This window comes from Ursus americanus, chromosome 9 (assembly GCF_024610735.1).
Source record: "Ursus americanus isolate L20-20 chromosome 9, mUrsAme1.1.p, whole genome shotgun sequence".
NCBI classification, from domain to species: Eukaryota; Metazoa; Chordata; class Mammalia; order Carnivora; family Ursidae; genus Ursus; species Ursus americanus.
In genome coordinates, this window is record NC_142135.1 from 73,728,377 (window position 1) to 73,753,885 (window position 25,509).

The 25,509-nt window shown below is 39.7% G+C and overlaps 1 protein-coding gene and 1 pseudogene across 2 annotated transcripts in view; one reads left to right on the forward strand and one right to left on the reverse strand.

Moving 5' to 3' along the window:
- Positions 1-2,010: 2,010 nt before the first annotated feature.
- ATP6V1H (ATPase H+ transporting V1 subunit H) overlaps positions 2,011-25,509 on the forward strand; it is a 121,565-nt gene continuing 98,066 nt past the window's right edge. For both annotated transcript variants that reach the window (XM_045789090.2, XM_087864879.1), the window contains exons 1-4: positions 2,011-2,242; positions 3,584-3,739; positions 11,765-11,867; positions 12,829-12,918. In XM_045789090.2, coding sequence (XP_045645046.1) covers positions 3,627-3,739; positions 11,765-11,867; positions 12,829-12,918 — 306 coding nt within the window. In that variant the 5' untranslated portion in view covers positions 2,011-2,242; positions 3,584-3,626. The remainder of the gene's footprint in view (positions 2,243-3,583; positions 3,740-11,764; positions 11,868-12,828; positions 12,919-25,509) is intronic.
- LOC123786675 (small ribosomal subunit protein eS25 pseudogene) lies at positions 15,304-15,665 on the reverse strand (annotated as a pseudogene).

Below are 25,509 nucleotides of genomic sequence, written 5' to 3' on the forward strand. Positions count from 1 at the left end.
CCATTTTTGGCTAGAAAATGCCTTGTGTGTGGTACTGTGCTGGTATCCCTCCCTAACACTTACCATCTTTAGATCCTGTGCACCAAATGCCAGCAACACTCCGTCCCTAGTCATTGCTGTAAGCCCAAAAGTCCCACCCTTGAGGGGGTTATTTTCCCATTCCCAGAAACTCTGAAACATATATGAAGTTTAAAATATTATAGTTAAAAGAAACAGTTTTGTGACCTATAGCTTTGTTAACAATGAATTTTTTTACTAAGCTATTATTGTGGTTAGTATCTGCAGTATTTTCTTATTCTAATTCCACAATTTTCTTAGTTAAGCAAGTTCTACATTAATTAGTCTAGAATTTTACATATATGTGGATTCAATACATAGCATCAAATTTATTAAAAGAAAATTTCAGAGAAAAAAAACAACATAAGGAATACCCACGTACATTATCTAGATTTAAAAAGGTTAACATTTTGGGATGCCTGGGGCTCAGTTGGTTAAGCATCTGCCTTTGGCTCAGGTCATGATTCCCAGGTCCTGGGATAGTGTTCCACATCTGGCTCCTCGCTCAGCAGGGAGTCTGCTGCTCCCTCTGCCTGCCACTCCCCCTGCTTGTGCGCTCTCTCTCTGACAAATAAATAAATCTTAAAAAAAGTTATCATTTTGCAGTATTAGGTCGAGATTTAAAAAAAATTTACTTTAGAAATATAATGTAGATATCAGGTAGGGCCCCTCTGTATGTTTACTCAACCAGTTACACTAGTGTGGCTCCTTCCCTCTGTATTTGTGGTAGGCAGAATAATGTTCCCCTAAAGATGTCTATGTTCTAACCTCTGGAACCTGTAAATATGTTAACTTACATGGCAAAAGGGAAACAAGGTTATGTATGTGGTTAAGGTTAAGGACCTTGAGATGGGGAGAGTTGCTTGAATTATCCAGGGGGACCCAATCTAATCACATGTCTATAAAGTCAGAGAACCCTTCTCAGCTGTCCAGAGAGAGAGAGTGTCCACAGAGAGAGGGAAAGGGAAAAGAAAAGGGCAAGTGTGCACACCCCCAGAGATGTTGCTGACTTTGAAGATGGAGGAAGGGGGACGTGAGCCAAGGAATACATGCAGCTTCTAGAAACTGGAGAAGACAGGGAAATGGATTGAGACTGAGGTCAGGCTTCTGACTTCAAGAACTATAAAAGAATAAATTTGTGTTCGTTTAAGCCAGTAAATTTGTGGTAATTTGTTAAAACAGCAATAGAAAAATAATTATATACTGTGTGTTTACTCATAGTGTTTAAAACTTGACCAAAATGTAACATTTTTATTAGAAATGTGTTGGTTCTACTTATAAATCCTTTCAGTGCTGATTAGCAAAAATATGCTATTACATATACCTGACTGCCCACTAGTTGTAGTACTGAGTAGTATTACTCATTACTATCTTAAGACAAGGAGGATAGTTGAGGCCTGGACTGGGGCAATCTTGGGCTCAAGTCAGGGTTGTCAAATTTGCATTTTCTTTAAATACAAAAACTTTAAAAAATATAACTGCAAATACTACATGAAACATAATTTGCTAAACCTGCAATCTGAGGATAACTTTTGTGAGCCACCTTTCAGGATCAATTTCATACTTAAAATCCCAAAAAGAACGCCTATTTCATTGAGCTGTTAAGTCCACATGAAAGTCAATCTATTTAAAAACATTAAATCAAATATTTCAAAAGAACGATGGTTGAGATAAACAAATTTTGGCCCGACTCTGCCTTGGGCTGGGGACCTCGGCTGCCCCCAAGCGGGGCTGTGGGTTTCGGGGTCGTGGTCCCCACGTGCCCATCCTGCTCTCCTCCCTCCTGACGGGCCAGCCTGGGCTTAAATTCTGTGTCTCTCCGGGGTCTCTGTAGCGGGCCGCCTGAACTCCATCTCCCCGCCGTATATAAGACCCTTCCGAGCCCAACGGGGCTCCGCGAGCGTTTTGGATCTTCCCAGCTTCCGGCTTCCGGGTTGTCATGTGCCTCTGGTCACGTGACCCACCCTCCTGTCATTCTACTGCGGCCGCTCCTGCTTCCTTCTGCCTGTGCCGCCTTCAACGTCTCCTGGGTGCGGGAATCTCTGCACTTTCCGGGGTTCGTGGCTCACTCCGCCGCTCAGGCCTCTGTACCGGGCAGGAGACGCCGACTCGACGGTGACTCGGCGCCCCAGCCGGGCTGTGGCCCCGACGGCCTGGACCGCTGCATCCTCCCTGCAGCTTTCGGGTGAGTTGTGGAGTCCCCAGGCTTTGCGAAGTAAGGCCGCTCTCGCGTTGTTTTGTCCCCTGACCAAGCCCGAGGGAGGCGACCCCTGCGGCTTCCCCAGCTTCCCTCGTGCGTGCTGGTTTCTGCCGCGCAGGCCCCTCCAGCCCTCCACCCGCCCGGGTCTCCAGATTTCTTTCCTTCCAGGCCTCAAGTAGGTTTACGGAACTGGAGCTCCTCCCCGGCAGGAGCAGGGAATGTGAGGGGCGGGCAGGGGAGAGGAGGACAGGGAAAAAGTATACTTTCCCCAGGATTGGGCCACGCCCTGCTGAAGATTCGAGTTGTTTAAGGATTTAGATGATGGTAATGAGGCACCTTCACCTACCCCAGGAGAGGCCTCTGGGCCTGAATCCGCTCGGTGTACCAGGGTTCCAGCCTGACCCGGACAGAGCCAGTTTTATCTCTGCCGTACCTGTGTGTATTGCTTTTGCTTGTTTAGGCAGCAAACTCTTAGATGTAGAGATTAAGTTCCAAACTGACTAAGGTCATTGGGTTTGCAATAGAATTTTGGGTATGGTTTTAGTTTCTTTGTGGCTATGGCAGTGAACCTATGTTTTGTGAACCGGAACCTATGTATTTTGTATTGAGACAAAATCAGGCTTAAGCGTTTACCAGTAAATTTAGAAGTGAGAATTACGTAAAATACATTATTGTGGGTTCTTGTTGTCATACCAGACTCCCATTATCGGTTGTACCTAATTAAATTGGTATTTGTTCCAAAACTTTCTTCCAGAATTGATTATGAAAATACCGTGAACTTTGGTTGAAAAAAGAAAGCTCTGTCTTTGAAGAAACGACATTCCCACTTTGGGGTTTTTAATTTGAATGAGTAATTTTAGAAGGCACTTGTAGGTTTTTTGTATATGTCACTTCAAAATGATGCTTAGTAAATTTAAATAAAATAATTGGTCTTATCTCTACTATACAAGTTGCTTTTTTCTGTCAGAAGAAAGTTGATCCCAGTTGTATACATTTAAATTGTATGCCTATTTTATTTAAGCATGACTTCTGATGTCAGTATCTGAAAGAGTTACTTTAAAAATCTTGCTGCAAGGTTAGTGTCAATAATTAAAAAACTTGTCCTGAAAATGTAAAAAACCTTTAGGGAACACTTTTATGGGGTGGTGTGTAATTGGGAAAGATCTGAAATATAATGATATTAATATTGAATACTTAGGATATTCAATATTTGAGTTGAATGTCTGGGGAGAGTAAGGTGATGATGATACTAATTATAATAGCAGATGATAGTAGTAGTTGTTAAAAAATGATAACATCTGGTATTCTGGTTTCACCTTGCATCAGAATTGAAGATCTGTTGAAAAACATCCAACATCATAAAATTTAGATGACCAAAATGGATATCCGAGGTGCCGTAGATGCTGCTGTTCCAACGAACATTATTGCTGCAAAGGCTGCAGAGGTTCGTGCAAACAAAGTGAACTGGCAGTCCTATCTTCAGTAAGTACCGATTTGCTGTGAATCATGGATAATCATGTGCTTTTGCATCAGACTTTTTCATGGTCATGCTTCTATGAGAGAAATACTGGAAAAATGCTAATAAATATGGAAGAAAACACTTCCTCCTTAGAATTCTTACCTGACATAGGGAGTGCTGGAAACAGCTTGAGGCTCCAGCAGGGGAGCAGAGCCGCTCAGAGCAGTTTTGATCTTCTCTTTTGGAAAGCTGTACTTTTTGAATGAGTGGGAAATGTGGGAGGCGTGTTCATGGGATCTGTAGCAGGGAAAGGGGATAATGGGCAAAGCCTTCCAGACTGGCTCGTTGTGCCTTGGTGATCAATGTGGGGACAGAGGTGTTGCAGAATGGCTCCTACAACTAGTAAAAGGTATAGATGTTTGAATTTCAAGACCTGGGTTTGAATTCTGGTTCTTCTGTCTACTAGATTGGTAATTTTAGATGAATCTCTTAACTGCTCTGAGGTTCATCGAAGTAAATGTGAAATGGGGATAGATATCTTAGAGTTGTAGCTCAAATAGTGTACCTTAAGTATTGACACAGTCGAATACAAGCATTAGTATGTTGAATACATGCTCAATAAATTTTGGGTCTTTCCCCTTCTTTCTTGTATGCATTAAGATTTAGCATGTTGGTGTTCTGTATTTATCTGTAAAGTAGAGGTTTATTTATTCTTGCCCGTATTTTATCATATTGACTTTACTTCCTATCTGTTTGTTTTGGTTATTTTTGAGTGACTTATTAAGGAAATTCAGTTAAGATTTGCATATACATTTTGAAAAGCAAATTGAGGAATCTTTAGTTTTATATTTAGTTTGCTTTGCTGTAAGAGGGACATGCAGTGTACAAAAATTATGCATTTATTTCTGTTAATGTAGTCACTCATTAAACATTTATTGCCTGCCTTTCAAGTGTGAGGCATTTTTCTAGGCTTTGAGGCTTCAAAAGATAAACTTATAATCTGGTAAAGAAGTCAAATATATAAACAGATCATTTAAGTTTAGTATGTTAACTGAGCTAGTAGAAAGGTACACAGGGGAATGATGGGTGGACAGAAAAAGGAAAGCTAATCCTACCTCCAGGATGTGTTCCTGGAGGGGATGTTCAAAGGTAGGGAGGTAAAAGCAGCATGTTGGGTGGGGAATAAAACATGTTTTGGAGGCAGGCAGTGGGGAGGGCTGAGCGTGGAGAGGCAGCCAGGAGCCAATTGTGAAGGCTCCTCCAGGAGCAGTTTTAAAATTGCTGTTGTAGGTATTGGAGCAACCAATGTTTGTAAGTGCGGGTTAGATGTCAGATTGCCTTTTGGTTGGATTGTTCTATTGATAATGTAGAGGGTGGATTTGTGGAAATAAACCTAGAGCTAGGGTTGAGGCTGTAGCAGTATTCAGATTGTTGGAATGGATAGAATTGGGTAGATTTGAGAAAGTCTTAGTGATCGATTTAATGTATGAGAGTGAGAAAGAATCTAGGATGACTCTGGATTCCTCCTTTAGCGGACTGGATTGTTATGTGGTCATGGACTCAAGGGCAAGAGGAGAGACTTTCTGATGTTTTCTGTGTTCATCTATATCTGTCTAATTGTTTAAAGCTCCTGTGAAATTATTATTATTATTATTTTTAAAAGATTTTATTTATTTATTTGACAGAGATAGAGACAGCCAGCGAGAGAGGGAACACAAGCAGGGGGAGTGGGAGAGGAAGAAGCAGGCTCATAGCGGAAGAGCCTGATGTGGGGCTTGATCCCATAACGCTGGGATCACGCCCTGAGCCGAAGGCAGACGCTTAACCGCTGTGCCACCCAGGCGCCCCTAAAACTCCTGTGAAATTAAGATTTTGAGCTCTGTTTCCTAATTTTAGTCCAGAGTGTGTTTAGACTAGAGGACAAGGAGTTTCATGTTTAAAGCTAGACTTTGTTTATAACCTAAATAGAATGATATTGTTATTGATCATAAGGCACTGGTTGACTGCAGAAGTTCCGTAGCATGGGCATTTGGAAAATTTTTAATTCCATGGAGATTTTTAATTGCTTTCTTTTCTTTTCCTCCTTTTCCAAGGCCTCTGTACTACTAAGTTGTAGTCTCATTCCTATTTCTGTCCTTTTGTTGTCCATCTCATGCATTTCTTTATAAAACCTTTCTACTCTGTATATATGTTCATAAATGTTCACCAAATATTACTGTATGCCTGCTGTTGTGGGGACACCGGTGGGTGTGAAATGTACTTGCCCTAAAAGAACTTACAAATCGTTGGGGGTGGCCATGACACATGAATTCTCAGAGAATCTTGTATCACATCTTATTCTGATAAAAATAAAACCATTGGAAAAGTTCTCCAATGTCAAAAGGCCAATATTCTCTATCCTTTACAAACTAACATGTTATTATGAAAATCCAGTGTTTGAAAAATGTATGTATGTTTGACTAAACTTTTTTTTAGTAATTGAACTGGACAGTACGTAAATGAATGGGCGTGGCTATATTTCAGTCAAGCTGGAATCTAGTAAAACTATCCTGAGGATACAAGAATCGTAAAATAACATTCTTCCTCTGGAGTTTAAGGTCTAATGAGGAAACAGACCTTTAAATAAAAAATTCAATAATAAAATGTGGGAAGCATTAAAATGGAGATACATGTGAAGTTTTCTCAAATAACAAAAGCAGGGAATGAATAATTATCTGGGAGCATTGGGAATGACTTCACAGAATACACGAAGATACTTGTGGGAGTTGTCCAAGCAGAGGAGCTGTGGGCTGTGGTGAAGGAAACTGTGGGGGTGGGGGAACAGAGATGTGGAAGAACATGCAGCGCTGGGGGAGCTTTGGGTAGTTGGGTGGGGCTCCCTCCGGCCTGCTGCAGGCCAGTTTGTGGCACTTTCCTTCACTGGCTTTGAAGGCCGAAACCTGTTAGCCATTTTGACACTTCTCTTCCCTTACTAACCATATCCAGACAGATTCTTTTAGCTCTGCATCAAAACCCATCCCAGATCTGACCACTTTTTCTCTAGCTCCACTTTCACTGCCCTGTGTAAGCTGTCATTATCTCCCACATGCTCTCTTTTTTTTAAGGGGGGGGGTTCAATTTGCTTTGATGTTTTCTTCTTCTTTTTTAAATTAAGAAATTGATTTAATTGACTACAATGTTATGTTAGTTTCAGGTGTACAACATAGTGATTGGATATTTTTATACATTATGAAATGATCTTGGTGGGTCTAGCTACCATCTGTCACCACACAAAATTAGTACAATATTGTTGACTGTATTCTCTATGCTCTACTTTTCATCCCTGTGACTTACTTATTTTATAACTGGAGGTTTGTACCTCTTAATCCCCTTCACCTACTTTGTCCTTCCCCTCACACCACTCCTTTCTCATAATCACCGCTTGTTCTCTGTATCTGTGAATGTGTTTCTGTTTTGTTTTTGTTTTTTGAATTCCACACATAAGGGAAATGTGCAGTATTTTGTTTACCTATCTGACTTATTTCCCTTAGCATATTACCCTCTAGATCCATCCATGTTGTCCCAAATGGCAAGATCTCATCCATTTTTATGGCTGCATGATATTCCATTGTGTATATACCACATTGTCCTTATCCATTTGTCTTAGGTTACTTCCATATCTTGGCTATTGTAAGTAATGCAGCAGTAAACATTGGGGTGCACATATCTTTTTGAATTAGTGTTTGTTTTCCTGAGAATAAATATTCAGAAGTGGAATTGAAGAATAATTCTTTACAGTGCTGTGACAGTCATTTTGAAAATATAAATCAGATTATGCCACCCTGCTCACAAACATCCAGCAACTGTGCTTTTCTTGCTCTTTCAAGCTACTGCTGCCCCACTGTCCTTGGACTTATACCTGTGTCTGGAAGTTCCTCCCTAGATCGCTTGGCTCATTAACTCACTTCATGCAGGTGTCTGCACAGGTAGCTTCAGAAAGGCCTTCACTGTGGGGCGCCTGGGTGGCTTAGTTGGTTAAGCCTCCGACTCTTGGTTTTGGCTCAGGTCATGACCTCAGGGTCTTCAGAGCAAGCCCTATGTTAGGCTCCCTGCTCAGTGGGGAGTCTGCTTTCCCTCTCTCTCTGCCTCTGCTCCCCCTGCCTGTGCATTCTGTGTCTCTAAAATAATTAAATAAATCTTAATAAAAAAATAAGAAAGGCTTTCACTGTAATCCACCTAGAATATATTCTTTCCTCTGTTGGCATTTTCTAGCACCTTACCCAGCTTCAGGTGTTTTTTCATAGCATTTAGTGTCCTGGTATTATGGTATGTGTGTGTGTGTGTTTAAAAAATTATTTATTTTTGTGTTTGTGTGTTTTTTGTTCTCCCCACTGCAATGCAGGCTCAAAGAGGGATGTTTAATTCAGTGCTGTGTCACCTGTTCTTAAAGGTGCTTGACACACTGATGGTTGATCTTGGCTGATTAGATCATGAATGGGTAGAGTAGATGTTGGGCAGTGGAGACAGTGTTTGGGAAAGGAGTAATGTACTTGGTAAGTCATGTACTGTTTCATGTTACTTTCATGGCAATACTAGGATCTGTTTTTCTGTCCTTATTTTAAAGAAGAGTAGATAGCTGTGCAGATAGGTTAAGTAACATGTACATGTTGATACAGGTTTTAATTAGACAGTTGATTAAGAAGATTTTTCCTGAAAACCTCTACCTAGGTGCTAGGTAGAACTGCCATTCAAATTCACAGTCTGACTCATAGGAAAGGAGTAACGCGGTCAGATGTGTGCTTGAGAAAGCTGGCTGCTGGTAGGTAAGAGGGATGTGGAGGATGGGTGGATCGGAACAGGGAAACCCTTTGGTGGATTGTTACCTTAGGCCTGAGTTACTCCAGAGGCAGGGAAGTCAGGAGGAGACTGATGCTAGGTGAAGGATTGTTAGGACTGGTGCCTGAGTGGTTGCAGATCATTAGAAAAGAGACCAGAGTCCCTAACTTGCTAGGTTATGGGACTGTCAAAGAAAGATTCAGAGACTAAAGAATTCAAGCAAGAAAAGAAAAAGGTTACTTACAACAAATGCAAGAAACTCAAACTTCAGAGACTAAAGAATTCAAGCAATAAAAGAAAAAGTTTACTTACAACAAATGCAAGAAACTCAAAGAAAGATTCAGAGACTAAAGAATTCAAGCAAGAAAAGAAAAAGGTTACTTACAACAAATGCAAGAAACTCAAACTTACAACAAATGCAAGAAACTCAAACTTTTATTTGGCTTACCAAATAAAAACCACAGTTATTTAAATGGAAAAGAAAGCTGTAGAACGATAAGGTTATCAAGTGTAACCTTCATTGTATACTTTAGTCATGGTAGAAAACCACAATTTTTTCACATGCTTATCCTATCTACATATCTACATATGCTTTTATACATCAACATAGCAAAATTTGGGACTGAAATGGTTTTAGCTAGGAGCTTCAGGTTTATGAAAAAGACTATATTTATTTTGGGGCCAGAGCTGAACAGGATGACCTTGTTGATCTATCCCAGGGTACAGAGTGCATTTTTTCCTGCCTGGCATGTAAAGTGCTTAACCACAAAGAAAACAGGGCAAAGTGCCTTTTTTTTTTTTTGTCCCCTTTCATTATCCCATTAACTAGGCTGCAGCGGAGTGTGTGTAGGGATATATGTTAGTGATCTCAGTTCTGACCCTGGAGGGTCTGGAGGGCCTGTGTGCTTGCTCTGTGGGAGGAGAGGTCCCCATGTATGAGTGAGGACTGCAGGAGGGTGGCCTGGGCCGGAGTTCAGACTGTGAGCTACCTGCGTAGAGGCTAGCGGGGAGCACTCAGGGAGTATTCAGGGAGTGCAAATGGAGAGAGCCTCCCATAGAACCTGAGGCACAAGGTAGGAGATAAGGAGACTGTAAAGAGCAGTAATGAGTGGCCTGAGGAGGACAGGAAAAATCTGGAAGCTCAGGAAGAGAGTGTCAAGAAATGGTCACATTGTCACCTGCCTTAGAGCTCTAGAAATATAAAGACTTATTCCCTTTTGGGTTGGTAAGGAAAGGATTGTTGGAAAAATACAATGCATGAGAATAGTTTATAAAAAAAAAGCTATGTTAAAAAAAGGAGCATATATGAAAACAACATTACAGTGTAGAACTGATACAAGAATGACAGCAGATTACAAAATCCAGAAGCAAGTTAACAGGATGTAAAATAGTTTAATATGTAGTAATAGTATATACAAAACCCAGAAGGGGTAAAGTAAAACACTGAGATGTTGAATACCTGCAAGTCAAGATTTTCTTTGGAGGAAGGTGGGATTGTGGGAAAGGAGTATCAGGAAGAATGAAAGTTCAGTTCCATTGTCTTGGGGAGGACATATCTCTGAGGACCTCACCTTCCCAGACTCTCCTGTATGCTCAGAAACCTGTTCTCTTCAGGACTTTGCCTGAATCTGGGCTGGGCTCTTTACCTTCCATGTCCTGTGTTCCTCCCTCCATCCTTGGTCTCTCCTGGGAGCACTGCCTACATAGATTGCCTGTACGCCAATATCCATGTCAAGGCCTGCCACCAGGAACCCAATGCAAGACAGACCTGAAAAAGGACTACATTCCTGTAACTATGCATATGGGGAAACCTGCTTCAAATTCATCGTTTCCATGGTTGGGCTTTTGTAGAACACTAGTCTCTCAACAAATTTGGGGGCAGAGGGTGGGGAAGGACAGTTTTTTAAAAAATATGGATGCTATTTGAATGACAAAGCATATTATAAGACATTTTAAATTTTTAAACTTGCATTTACTTCATGCTTACATCCATCAGGTGCTTTTTCTTGTAGTTTTTCACAACTGCTCAGTGGAGCAGGGCAGGTAGTATTATAATTGCCATTTTACTGGTGTGGCAAACATTGCTCAGAGGGGTAGCGACCTGCCAACTGGAGTTGGAACTCTTCCTCAGTTTGAGGAAGAAAGGATTGTTGGAAAAATCCAATCCATGAGAATAGTTTACAAAAAAAAAAGCTATGTTAAAAAAAGGAGCATATATGAAAACAACATTACAGTGCTTAAAACTGTGTAGAACTGATATAAGAATGACGGCAGCTTCCCCCACCATACTGATAGTCTGAAAAGATTGGTGTATGTCCTGAAGTGTCCAATGTCACAGAGACTAGCAAGGCTGTTTTGCTGACAGGTCTTTTTACAAGGAAGCATCAGACAGGGCCTGAGTCATTGATGAGTGGAGCGAGTCAGTTGTGAGGTCAAACTGGGTTGGAAGGGAAGGTGATGGTGGTTCAGTTGTGATGATGCTCTATTTGTGAAAATGGTAAGAGGTGGAAGATAGTTTGACAGAGAGAGAAGACTAGACTCTCCTGGTTTGACTCTCACTGAAGGAAAGAATGTGGGAGAGAAAAGCAAGATTCCAAGGATTGAGCTTGGAGAAAAGCCTTGAGGAGCAAAGAGCCATTGAAGAAGGGACCTCTGAAAAAAGTAAGAGGAAAACAGGAAAGTGTGGGATGATTGCTGGGAGGACAGTGGGTCAGGATGGAAAGGTTATTTTTTCAGAGGAGAGGAGGATCATATTTTTCTGAGTCCAGAGGGAATATGAGAATATGCCAGAGGTAATGATTGTAGAAGTTCATATAAAGTGGCTTTGGTTTGATTGGAGTAGAAAGCCAGGCGAATTGTTTGGCTGGGAGGGGGATAGGGTGAGACTTCGGACAGTGCTAAAAGGTGTCAGTTATTGAGTGCTTCCTACGGGCTAGGCACTGTGCTAACCACCTTATATGAATTATCTAATATCCTCAAATCAGCCTCTAATGGCAATGTGGATATTATTCCCATCTTGCAGATAAATTAACTCAGGTCCAGAGAGGTTGCATGATCAGTATGTTGTGGAGCTAAGCTTGCAGTCAGGTCTGTCTGATGCCAGGGCCTGTGTGCCCACCTTAGTGCTTAACTACCAGGGAGAGAGGAGAAAGATGGGGAATTCCTGTATCCCTTGCTCACAGTGGGGTGATTCAACTCTTATTGAAAAAATCCAACTTACTCTTACTTTCTAGGGGGCAGATGATTTCTGCTGAAGATTGTGAATTCATTCAAAGGTTTGAAATGAAAAGAAGTCCTGAAGAGAAGCAAGAGATGCTCCAAACTGAAGGCAGTCAGGTGATGGATATAAACATTATGTCATCAACACTTCCCTGTGTCATTAAAATTTCTAGAAAAAATTTTTAATGATGTTGTGATATTCCATTGTAGGTATGCATCATAATTTAGCTAAAAATCCTTTTTTGTTGGAAGACTTTTGAATGATTTCCAGTTCTCTTTGTTCATTTTGGAAAAATGTTCTATTGGGTATGTTTATTCCTCTATCCTTTCTGCATTTCTGAAAATCTTTCTAGAATAGATTCCTGGAAGGGAAATTAAGTTTCGAAAACAATATACATTGTTTTTAAAGTTGCTTTTTTTTTTTAAGAAAATTTTTCCCACTTTGTATTTTCACCAGAATATGATGCAATCCTACTGTCCATCAGATTTTCTGATGTGGGGTCCTGATGGCCTGAAGGAGCCTGTATGCAACTCAGTCTGATTCTTACAACAATCCTGGGAAATTTGTGAGGAAACATACTGTTGGCTCCAGTTTTTGTTGAAGTCCGGAAATTATCACATAGTTGATAAGTTGTAGAATGGACACAGGTCATGGCCTTCTGATTCTAATCCCTAGTACCCTTGTTGCTGTAGTGTTCTTCTTCCCAGCAAATGCAAAAACAAAACAAAAATAAAACCCAAATCAAAATCAATGATAATTTTTTGTTGTTTATATAACTTAATCTTTATGTTATCATGGGCAGTCAAGAGTTATAGTTGCCCAGGTCTATTTAAAAGTAGTAAACACTTTGAAATTTATCACTAAAAATGATCAAAAATCTAATGCAAGTCATAGTATGTTCCTCCCATACTTCATCACAGTATTTGTAAAAGGTATACATTTTCTGTAATTGAAATCTGTTGGTTAATAGCATTTGTATTATAATTTGTGCAAGAGAAATAATATTTTACTGAAATTCCATTAAAATGTTGTGTTTGTAGTTGAAAATAAGTTAACATTACTTTCATTCTTTTCCAGTGTGCTAAAACGTTTATAAATTTGATGACTCATATCTCCAAAGAACAGACAGTTCAGTACATACTAACTATGGTGGATGATATGCTGCAGGTAGGTATATTCTTTACTTAATACATTTGCTGACTTCATTATTTTATATTCTGCACAGTAACAATATTTTTGTATGGTTTCACTTATACCACGGGTTCTCTTTTAGAGTTGTAATTGCTAATAGTGTTAAAGATGGGAATGCCCCCACACAGGCTATTTTTGTTGTTTTTCAGGATGTCTAGTAATCAATCTATATTTTTTCCCATAATAACTCAGGAGTTCTGTGTCGAATACCAGCAGCGTTGGGTGAATCATTGAAAAATGGATGCTCTTTGTACTTACAGGCGATGTGGCTTTTTTCTCTTTCATTCAACAGATTTCAGTGCCCCTGCTATGTTCCAGGCCAGTGCCAAGCACTGGGGCTTCAGTGCTGAATGTAGGAAAGGTGCTTGTCCTCAAAAGTCTTGTCTTTTTGGAGAACATTTTGCTTACCATCTGAGACTTTTCCAGTTGCATAAAGTTTCTGTTTACTGTTTTACTGTCCCTGAACACAGAGGGGCCTCCCTTAGTCACAGTTTTGTATTTTACACCAGAGTATAATCTAGATTTAAATTGTTGGCATACAGAGAGGTTTTCTTTGAGACAGGGCATCTGGCTGCTAAGTCCAGTGCCTGACTGCACGTCTCAGGACTTGAAGAACAGTGTCAGTCTGGCTCCTTATGTGGAGAATTGTTCTGTCAGTTTAAAAGGAAAAAACATTTATTGATGGCCTACTATGTGCCAGTCATTGTACTGATTGTTATTGAAGGTACAGAGGGTAAGTAAGGCTGTCTACCTAGGGGCCCTCATGTTATTTATAGGAATGTAGTGATTTTATAATATGAGTAAGGATCGGTATCTAGCCTGGGCTGATACAGGCCTGTTTGAGAATGACTGTGGTCTCTCTCAGCACTTTGTTCCTTTAGTAAAGTTAAGAAAAATGGGGAATGCCTTGGTTATCCTGATTACTGTATAGGATTGTACCTAGAATGAGCAGGCTTAAATTGGCATGCAGACTTTGGTTTTATTTATATGTATATACATACACACAACATACATATGCATGAACACACAAATATCCTCATTTCTTAAAAAGATTTTATTTGAGAGGCAGAGATAGCGAGAGAGAGCAGGAGTGGGGAGGAGAGGGAAAAGCAGGCTCTCTGCCGAGCAAGAATGAGGGACTTGATCCCTGGACCTTGGGATCATGACCTGAGCCAAAGACAGATGCTTAACTGATGGAGCCACCCAGTGCCCCACAAATACCCTCACTTTTTATACATATATCTGTAAATTAGAAACCATGAGTTCACATTATGCCCATTCTCATTTCAGCTGAACACCAGAGTTCATTCTAGTCTCCCTTTTCCATATTTGTAACTCTCTTCTGTGATAGTGAGATCGTGAGTTCCTCTTATCCTTTGTATATTTACTTGTTTGTTCCACCCGAAAGCATAAGGAAAGGAGTTTCAGAATGGCTGACCCATACAACTGTGAAAAATGAGCCCTTTACTTAGAGTTCAGTATTATTTTGCGGTACTTTTTCTTTAAGCTGAGAGTATGTTGGCAGTGTATTGTGTTCAAGTTTCTTTCAGAGTGGTTATATCATTTTTCTTGAAATACAGTTAGATTGATTTGTGTTTTTTGGTATTCTACTAATTTTTCTCATTCTTACAGATTTTATTTTATTGTTTTTGATTATGTGAAACACTAATATGCTTCCAGAAGTCAAAACTATACAGAAAAGATATACTCAGAGAAATGTCACCAAACCCTCATCCCTATTCCTTGCATTCCCACCTAACTCTTGTTAAGTAACCAGTATCATCGATTTCTGGTTTATCCTTCCTGTATTTTTTCCCTGCATAAATAGGCAGATACATATGTAAGAAAATACGTGTATTTTCTTATGTCCTTCTCTTATAAAAAACACGTTCTAAATATAATCTCTTATATTTTGCTCATCTCACCTAACAGAATATGCCAGAAATCATTCCATATCCATTCAGAGATATCTCCCATATTTGTTTTTGATAGCAACAAAGTGCTTTTTTTTTTAGATTTTATATATATATTTTTTATTTTATTTATTTTTATTTTTATATTATATTATGTTAGTCACCATACAGTACATCCCTAGTTTTTGATGTAAACTTCCATGATTCAGTTTTTATTTTTAAGTAATCTCTACACCCAGTGTGGGGCTTGAACTTATAACCCTAAGATCAAGAATCGCACACTCCACTGACTGAGCCAGCCAGGCTCCTCACAGCAAAGTACTCTTTTAGTGGATGTACTATAGTTAATCAGTCTCTGATGTGATAGACATTGAGTTTGGTTCATGTACATATTTATTTTGGCTTAATAAAATTTTATTTTTCAAAATGTTTATTGGGTTGGGCCTGATCATTCATCTTCACCAACAGCTGGAACATCTCCACATTTGGTGTTTCTAGTGTAAATTACTGGAGCTCTGTTTTGAAACCAGTTCATAAGTCCTTTAAAAGGAGCTCCTGAAAGACTTCCCTGGCCAGGGAACCATGAATTTCAGCCTCAGGCAACAAGTGGGGTTATAACTTTTATATAGTTGGGAGCATCTTTACAAAGTTCGTCATATGTGGCTTTGTCAAACAAGACAAGCTTATTGAGCATGTGCTGAACTTTCCCTAGGACCACTTTTCGGCTTCGCCTTCAGATTTGCTCACTGAGTCTTTGTCTTTCTTGGCTGACTTTCTGGCATCTTTCTTCTCGTTGTCCTTGGGTGGCATCCGGGGAGCAGCCTCACTAAGATATTGGCCAAAAAGTAGTTCCGATATTTTGTAATTAGAGATAATGAAGCCAAGAATAACCTTGTGCAAATGTATTTTCCTATGGCCGGGAGGGTACTTCATTGTAAATGCCTAGAAATAAGATTGCTGGGTAAAAGAGAACTACATACATAGTTTTGTTAAGATGTTGCCATGTAATTCCATTTTGCAGTCCTGCCAACATATGAGAATGCCTGTGTCTCTGCAATCTTGCCAACAGAGGGCATTGTCGGACTTTCACATTTTTGTCGGCCTTTCACATTTTTGCCAATCAAGATGGATCTAACGTTGAACATTTCTCCTTGTTGACCTTTTTTTTTAATGAAGGATCTGTGGAGGGATTCAGATTTAGGTAGCTGACATTATCCTCAGCTATTGATTAAATACATTTTATTTTGTTTTATTTTATTTTATTTTAAAGATTTTATTTATTTATTGGATGGAAAAAGACACAGCGAGAGGGAACACCAGCAGGGGGAGTGGGAGAGGAAGAAGCAGGCCTCCCGCTGAGCAGGGAGCCTGATGTGGGGCTCGATCCCAGGACCCTGGGATCATGACCTGAGCCGAAGGCGGATGCTTAACGACTGGGCCACCCAGGCGCCCCTAAATACATTTTAACAGTTGATTTTATTGGTAAACTTTTGGTTACATTGAGAAATTTGCACATACCTTTACCATTTGATTTCTTGTGCTATTTTAAAAATACCGTAATTACAAATGTTTTCCTGTTTGTGATTCAGTCATTTCATTCTTAACACTTCTGGATAGAACAGCTTTGGACAGAATTGCTTGTTTTTTCTCACCTGTTTAGTTTTGGGTACATAATTTTGAACATTAAGATTTTTTTGGTGCTCGGATCTCAACAGCAGTTTTTAAATGCCTTTGAGAAGAAGGGCTTAATCCTTATTCTCTTAAAGGTTTATAACTTGAGTACCTGGAACAGTGATGGGTGGAAGATAAGTTTTTTTTGTTTGTGTTATTCAAATTCAAGTTAGTTAACATATGGTGTAGTATTGGTTTCAGGAGTAGGACTTAGTGACTCATCACTTACATATAACATCCAGTGCTCATCCCAAAAAGTGTCCTCCTTAATGCCCATCACTCATCTAGCCCATCTCCCCATCCACCTCCCCTCCAGCAACCCTAAGTTTGTTCTCTGTAGTTAAGAATCTCTTATGGTTTGTTTCCTCCTCTGTTTTTATCTTACCTTTCCCTCCCTTTCCCTATGTTCATCTGTTTTGTTTCTTAAATTCCACATATGAGTGAAGTCATGTGATATTTGTCTTTCTCTGACTGACTTATTTCGCTTAGTATAATACACTCTAATTCCATTCACATCGTTGCAAATGGCAAGATTTCATTCTTTTTGATGGCTGAGTGATATTCCATTGCATGTATTTATCACATATTCTTTATCCATTCATCAGTGAATAAACATTTGGGCTCTCTCCATAATTTGGCTGTTGTTGATAATGCTGCTATAAACATTAGGGTGCATGTGCCCCTTTGAATCAGCATTTTTGTATCCCTTGGATAAATACCTAGTAGTGCAATTGCTGGATTATAGGGTAGCTCTATTTTTAACTTTTTGAGCCACCTCTGTACTGTTTTCCAGAGTGGCTGCACCAGTTTGTATCCCCACCAACAGTGCAAAAGGGTTCCCCTTTTCTCCACATCCTCACCAACATCTCCTATTTCCTGAGTTGTTGATTTTAGCCATTCTGACAGGTGTGAGGTGGTATCTTATTGTGGTTTTGATTCGTGTTTCCTTGATGAGTGATGTTGAGCACTTTTTTTTAATGTGTCTGTTGGCCATTTGTATGTCTTCTTTGGAGAAATGCCTGGTTCATGTCTTTTGTCCATTTCTTAACTGGATTATTTGTTTTTTTGGGTGTTCATTTTGGTATGTTCTTTACAGATTCTGGATACTGGCCCTTTATCTGATATGTCATTTGCAAATATCTTCTCCCATTCCTTAGGTTGCCTTTTAGTTTTGTTGACTTTTTGCTTTGCTATGCAGAAGCTTTTTATCTTGATGAGGTCCCGATGGTTCATTTTTGCTTTTGTTTCCTTTGCCTTTGGAGACATGTCTAGATGTGTGGCCAAGGTCACAGAGGTTTCTGCCCATTTTCTCCTCTAGGATTTTGATGGTTTCCTGTCTCACATTTAGGTCTTTCATCCATTTTGAGTTTATTTTTGTGTATGGTGTAAGAAAGTGGTTCAGATTCATTCTTCTGCATGTTATTGTCCAGTTTTCCTAACACCGTTTATTGAAGAGACTGTCTTTTTTCCATAGGATATTCTGTCCTGTTTGTCAAGATTAGTTGATCATATAGTTGCAGGTCCATTTCTGAGTTCTCTGTTCTGTTGCATTGATCTATGTATCTGTTTTTGTGCCAGTACCATACTGTCTTGATGATTACAGCTTTATAATATAGCTTGAAGTCTGGGATTGTGTTGTTTCCTGCTTTCCTTTTCTTTTTCAACATTACTTTGGCTATTTGGGGTCTTTTGTGGTTCCACACAAATTTTAGGGTTGTTTGTTCTAGTTCTGCGAAAAATGCTGGTGTTATTTTGATCAGGATTGCACTGAATTGGTAGATTGCTTTGGGTAGTATGGACATTTTAATGTTATTTGTTCTTCTAATCCATGAGCATGGAATGTTTTTCCATTTTTTTGTGTCTTCTTCAGTTTCTTTCGTAAGTGTCCTATAGTTTTCAGCATACAGATCTTTTACCTCTTTGGTTAGGTTTATTTCTAGGTGTCTTTTGGTTTTTGGCACAGTTGTAAATGGGATTGATTCGTTGATTTCTCTTTCTGCTGCTTCATTATTGGTGTGTAGAAATTAACAGATTTCTGTATGTTTATTTTATATCCTGCAACTTTGCTGAATTCATGTATCAGTTCTAACAGTTTTTTGGTGGAGTCTTTTTGGGTTTTCTACTTAGAATATCATGTTGTCTGTGAAGAGTGGAATTTTGACCTCTTTCTTACTGATTTGGATGCCTTTTATTTCTTTTTGTTGTCTGATTGCTGTGGCTAGGTCTTCCAGTACTATGTTGAACAACAGTGGTGAGAGTGGACATCCCTGTCGTGTTCCTGACCTTAGGGGAAACTCTCAGATTTTCCCCATTGAGGATGATACTCACTGTGGGTCTTTTGTATACGGCCTTTATGATGTTGAGGTATTCTCCTTCTATCTCTACTTTCTTGAGGGTTTTTTTTTCAAGAAAGGATGTTGTAGTTTGTCAGATGCTTTTTCTCTCTCTATTGAGGGGATCATATGATTCTTATCCTTTCTTTTATTAATGTGGTATATCATTTTGATTGATTTGCAAATACTGAACCACCCCTGCAGCTCAGGAATAAATCCCACTTGAGCCTGGTGAATAATTCTTTTAATGTACTGTTGGGTTCAATTAGCTAGTCTCTTGTTGAGGATTTTTGCATCCATGTTCATCAGGGAAATTGGTCTATAATTCTCTTTCTTAGTGGGGTCTTTGTCTGGTTTTGGAATCAAGGTAATGCTGGCCTCATAGAAGGAGTTCAGAAGTTTTCCTTCCATTTCTGTTTTTGGAATAGCTTCAGAAGAATAGCTATTAATTCTTTAATTGTTTGATAGAATTTCCCTGGGAAGCCATCTGGTCCTGGACTCTTGTTTTTTGGGAGAATTTTGATTACTGATTCAATTTCTGGGTATGGGTCTGTTCAAATTTTCTATTTCTTCCTGTTTCAGTTTTGGTAGTTTTTATGTTTCTAAGAATTTATCCATTTTTTTTCCAGATTGCCTTATTTGTTGTCATATAATTGCTCATAATATTCTCTTAAAATTGTTTGCATTTCTGTGCTGTTGTTTGTGATCGCTCCTCATTCATGATTTTATTTATTTGGGTCCTTTCTCTTTTCTTTTTGATAAGTCTGGCTAAGGGTTTATCAATTTTGTTAATTCTTTCAAAGAAACAAGTTCCTGGTTTCATTGATCTGTTCTACTGTTTTTTTGATTTGTATATATCATTGATTTCTGCTTTCATCTTAATTATTTCTCTTCTTCTGCTGGTTTTAGGCTTTATTTCCTGTTCTTTTTCCAGCTCCTTTAGGTGTAAGGTTAGGTTGTGTATTTGAGACTTTTCTTGCTTCTTGAGGAAGGCCTGCATTGCTATATACCTTCCTCTTATGACTGCCTTTGCTGCGTCCTAAAGGTTTTGAACTGTTGTGTTTTCATTTTCATTTGCTTCCATGTGTTTTTTGTATTTCTTCTTTAATTTTCTGGTTAACCCATTCATTCTTTAGTAGGTTGTACTTGAACCTCCATGTATTTGTAGTCGTTTCCAAACTTTTTCTTGTGGTTGACTTCAAGTTTCTTAGTGTTGTGGTCTGAAAATATGCATGGCATGATCTCAGTCTTTTTTTACTGGTTGAGGCCTGATATGTGACCCATTATGTGATCTGTCCTGGAGAATGTTCCATGTGCACTCAAGAAGAATGTGTATTCTGCTGCTTTATAATGAAATGCCCGGAATATATCTGTTAAGTCTCTCTGGTCCAGTGTGCCATTGAAAGCCATTGATTCCTTGTTGATTTTCTGCTTAGATGATATGGCCATTGCTGTGAGTGGGGTGTTAAAGTCCCCTACTATTATTATATTGTTGTCAATGAGTTTCTTTGTTTTTTATTAATTTATATATTTGGCTGCTCCCAGGTTGGCAGCATAAATATTTACAATTGTTAGATCTTCTTGATGGATAGAACCCTTTATTATGATATAGTGCTCTTCTTCATCTCTTGGTATAGTCTTTGATTTAAAATCTAGTTTGTCTGCTGAAAGTATGGCTAGCCCAGCTTTCTCTTGATGTCCATTAGCATGATAGATTGTTCTTCACCCTCTCACTGTAACCTGGAGGTATCTTTGGGTGTAAAATGAGTCTCTCATAAGCAGGATTTCGATGGGTCTTTTTTTTTTTTTAATCCATTCTGATACCCTGTGTCTTTTGATTGGAGCATTGAGTCAATTTACATTCAGAGTAGTTATTGATAGATATGAATTTAGTGCCACCTGTAAAGTTGCTGTTCCTGTGGATTGTCTCTGTTCCTTTTTAGTCTTTGTTGCTTTTGGTCTCTCTTGCCTACTCAAAGGGCCGCCTTTAATATTTCTTGCAGAGCTGGTTTAGTGTTCATGAACTCCTTTAGTTTTTGCTTATCTTCGAAACTCTTTATCTCTCCTTTCTGAATGACAGCCTTGCTGGATAAAGTATTCTTGGCTGCATACTTTTCCCATTCAGCGCATTGAATATATCATGCCACTGTTATCTGGCCTGCCAGATTTCTGTGGATAGGTCTCTGCAACCTTATATGTCTAACCTTGTAGGTTAAGGACCTTTTATCCCTTACTGCTTTCAGAATTCTCTCTTTATCTTTGTATTTTGCAAGTTCCACCATGATATGTCTTGGTGTTGACCTGTTTTTGAGGGGAGTGCTCTGTGCCTCTTGGGCTTGAATGCCTGTTTCGTTCCTCAGATTAGGGAAGTTCTCAGCCATAATTTGTTCAAAGAAACCTTCTGTCCCTTTTTCCTGTTCTCCTTCTTCTGGGACTCCTGTAATATAGATATTATTGTGCTTTGAGGAATCTCTGAGTTCCCTAAGTCTGTATTTGTGACCTCATAGTTTTTTTCCCCTTTTCTTTTCAGGTTTATTATTTTCCGTAATTTTATCTTCTGTATCACCTGTTCGATCTTCTTCCATCCTCATTGTGATTACATAAGTTGGTTTCACATCTCAGTTATAGCATTTTTTATTACCACCTGACTTGTTTTTATCGCTGCAGCCAGGGTTTCTCTGGTGTCTTCTATGCTTCTTTCAAACCCTGCTAGTATCCTTATGACTGTTGTTCTAAATTCTTGTTTGGATATATTGTTTATATCTGTTTTAAGCATATCCCTGGCTGTGATTTCTTCTTGATCTTTCTTTTGCGTGTAGCTGTCCAGTTTTCCCAGCACCATTTATTGAAGAGACTGTCTTTTTTCCACCAGATGTTTTTTCCTGCTTTATCAAAGATTAGTTGCCCAAAGAGCCAAGGGCCCATTTCTGGGTTCTCTATTCTGTTCCATTGGTCTATGTGTCTGTTTTTGTGCCAGTACCATGCTGTCTTTGTGATCACAGCTTTGTAGTATAGCTCGAAATCCGGCATTGTGATGCCCCCAGCTTTGTTTTTTCTTTTCAACAGTTCCTTGGAGATTCGGGGCCTTTTCTGGTTCCATACAAATTTAAGGACTATTTGTTCCAGTTCTTTGAAAAATGTCATTGGTATTTTGATCGGGATAGCATTGAAAGTGTAGATTGCTCAGGGTAGAATGGACATTTGAACTATGTTAATTCTTCCGATCCATGAGCATGGAATATTTTTCCATCTTTTTGTGTCTTCCTCAATGTCTTTCAAGAGTGATTTATAGTTTCTAGAATATAGATCCTTTACGTCTCTGGTTAAGTTAATTCCAAGGTAACGTATGGTTTTTGGTGCTATTGTAAATGGGATGGATTCCCTAATTTCTCTTTCTTCAGTCTCATTATTCCTGTATAGAAATGCAACTGATTTCTGAGCATTGATTTTGTATCCCGCCACATTACTGAATTGCTCTATAACTTCTAATAGTTTGGGAGTGGATTCTCTTAGGTTTTCCATATAGAGTATCACGTCATCTGTGAAGAGAGACAGTTGACTTCTTTGCCGATTTGGATACCTTTGATCCCTTTTTGTTGTCTGATTGCTGTTGCAAGGACTTCTAGTACTATGTTGAATAATAGTGGCGAGAGTGGGCATCCTTGTTGTGTTCCTGATCTTAAGGGAAAGGCTTCCAGCTTTTCCCCTTTGAGAATAATATTTGCTGTAGGCTTTTCATAGATGGTTTTTATGAGATTGAGAAATGTACCCTCTATTTCTACACTCTGAAGGGTTTTAATCAGGAAAGGATGCTGTATTTTGTCAAATGCTTTTTCTGCATCAGTTGAGAGGATCATATGGGTTAGGGTTTGCAAATGACACTACAGATAAAAGACTTGTATCCAAGATCTACAAAGAACTTCTCAAACTCAATACATGAGAAACAAATAAACAAATCAAAAAATGGGCAGAAGATATGAACAGACACTTTTCCAATGAAGACATACAAATGGCTAACAGACACATGAAAAAATGTTCAAAATCATTAGCCATCAGGGAAATTCAAATCAAAACCACACTAAGATATCACCTTATGCCAGTTAGAATGGCAAAAATGGACAAGGCAAGAAACAACAAATATTGGAGAGGATGTGGAGAAAGGGGATCCCTCCTACATTGTTGGTGGGAATGCAAGTTGGTACAGCCACTTTGGAAGACAGTGTGGAGGTCCCTTAAAAAGTTAAAAATTGAGCTACCCTTTGACCCAGCCATTGCAATACTGGGTATTTACCCCAAAGATACAGACGTAGTGAAGAGAAGGGCCATATGCACCCCAATGTTCATAGCAGCATTGTCCACAATAGCCAAATCGTGGAAGGAACTGAGATGCCCTTCAACAGATGACTGGATTAAGAAGTTGTGGTCCATATACACAATGGAATATTACTCAGCTATCAGAAAGAACGAGTTCTCAACATTTGCTGCAACATGGACGGCACTGGAGGTGATAATGCTAAGTGAAATAAGTCAAGCATAGAAAGACAATTATCATATGATTTCTCTCATCTATGGAATTTAAGAACTAGGAAGATCGGTAGGGGAAGAAAGGGATAAAGAAAGGGGGGGCAATCAGAAGGGGGAATGAAGCATGAGAGACTATGGACTATGAGAAACAAACTGAGGGTGTCAGAGGGGAGGGGGTTGGGGGAATGGGATAGACTGGTGATGGGTAGTAGGGAGGGCACGTATTGCATGGTGCACTGGGTGTTATACTAATGAGTCATCGAACTTTACATCGGAAACCGGGGATGTACTGTATGGTAACTAACATAATATAATAAAAAAACATTAAAAAAAAAAAAGATAAGCCTGATTTAAAAAAAAAAAAGTCCTGAATCAAGAAAAGAGAAGAGGAAAGGGAATAAAAAAGCAAACAGACAAATAATACTATAAGGCTGATTCCAAAGAATAAGAAAGAAAGAAGGAAAAAAGGAAAATTAAAAAAAAAATGCCTGATCCAAAAAATGAGAAAAGGAAAGAAACAAACCAGCAAATGAACAAGAAACTGAACCTGATATCAAAGAAAAAAAAATGAAGAAAAAAAATAAAAAGTAAAATAAGTAAAAAAAATATATATATAATAAAAAGAAAGCCTTGTCCTTTTCCCACCAAAACTGAAGCTGATGCTTTGGAGCACTCTATGATCAGTAGACTTGGCACACATGGGGGGCCTGTGTTGGTCTTCTGAGGAAAGGGCCTGCTGGGCTGGCTCATAGTCAAACTTGCCCTTGTAAGGATGCCCTTGCTGGGCGCAGGAGGGTGGTGTTTGGTGTAGGGGACTCCTCCACCATTGGATGCACAGTGTTTCTCTCTGAAGTTCTACGGTGCTTGGGCAGGGTGTGTATATGTGTGTGTGTGTGTGTGTGTGTGTGTGTGTGTGTGTGTGTGTGTGTATGTATGTGTGCATGTGGAAGATGGTGCTACCCTGCCCTCTCGTCCCCTAGAAGGGGAACTTGCAGCCACCATTGTTCAGGAAGTCCTCACAGTATAGTGAACAATCTCCCCTCGTGTGTCCCAGGCTTTCGTCAGACCCCTGAGCTCAACCTATCTGTGCCCAGGCACCTGGCATCACACTTCTCCCATGTTTTATCCCTGGCCAGGGGCTGGGATTCAAAACTCCAAATCTTAAAGGGCCGGGAAGGCTCGGACCCTCTCTCTAACCTCCAGTGGAGAGCCTTCTGGTGTGCCTTGTTCTATTCTGTCCCAGAAAAGCAGTCACATGGCTTATGCTGGGTGGCTGGAGTCTGTTGTGGTGCACCAGGAAAAGCTGCAGACCAGGTTATCTGTCCTCTATGTACACCTCTGTCCTTGGCTGTTGAATGGCCGCTGAGTGGTGCCTGGTGGGCCTTTTCTCCTTGGAGAGGCAATACATACCCTCTTCCAAGTGTGCTGCAGGAAGGGGAGTGTTCTCTCCCAGTGCAACCCAGGGGATCCCTACACTGCAGCATCTTGTGCGAACCCTACACACTGCTCTCTCCCTCTCCCTGACTTCCCTCCAGTAAAATGGCTCCCTCCCCTTCAGGGCACCATGGTTTTTCTCTCCCCAAGTTCACCTCTCTGAACTCGCATCTGGCACGTTCTGTCCCTTCAGTTGTGCAGATTGTTTTCTTAATCCTCAGATCAAAATGATTTGATGTTGATCCAGCTGTGTTTGAGGTATGAGGCTAGCTCAGGGTCCCCCTGCTACTCTGCCATCTTAACTCCTCCTCTGGAAGATACGTTTTAAGCAAGAATTGAAACCACAAAGTCAAGGAAGATGAGTATTTTTAAAAATATTTTATTTACTTATTTAAGAATGAGAGAGCGAGTGAGAGAGAGCAGGGGGAGGGGCAGAGGGACAGAGGGAGAGCGAGAATCTCATGCAGACTCCCTGCTGAGTGGGGTACCCCATGTGGGGCTCGATCTCATGAGCCTGAAATCATGACCTGAGCTGAAATCAAGAGTTAGAGACTTAACTGACTGAGCCACCCAGGCACCCCAAGGAAGATGAATTTTAAACTTACTTAAAATGTAAAAATATTTTTTGTTCTTTCTGTATGTAGTGTACTTTGTTTTTATGTGCAATGATAATTACAGTTTAAACTTGGGAA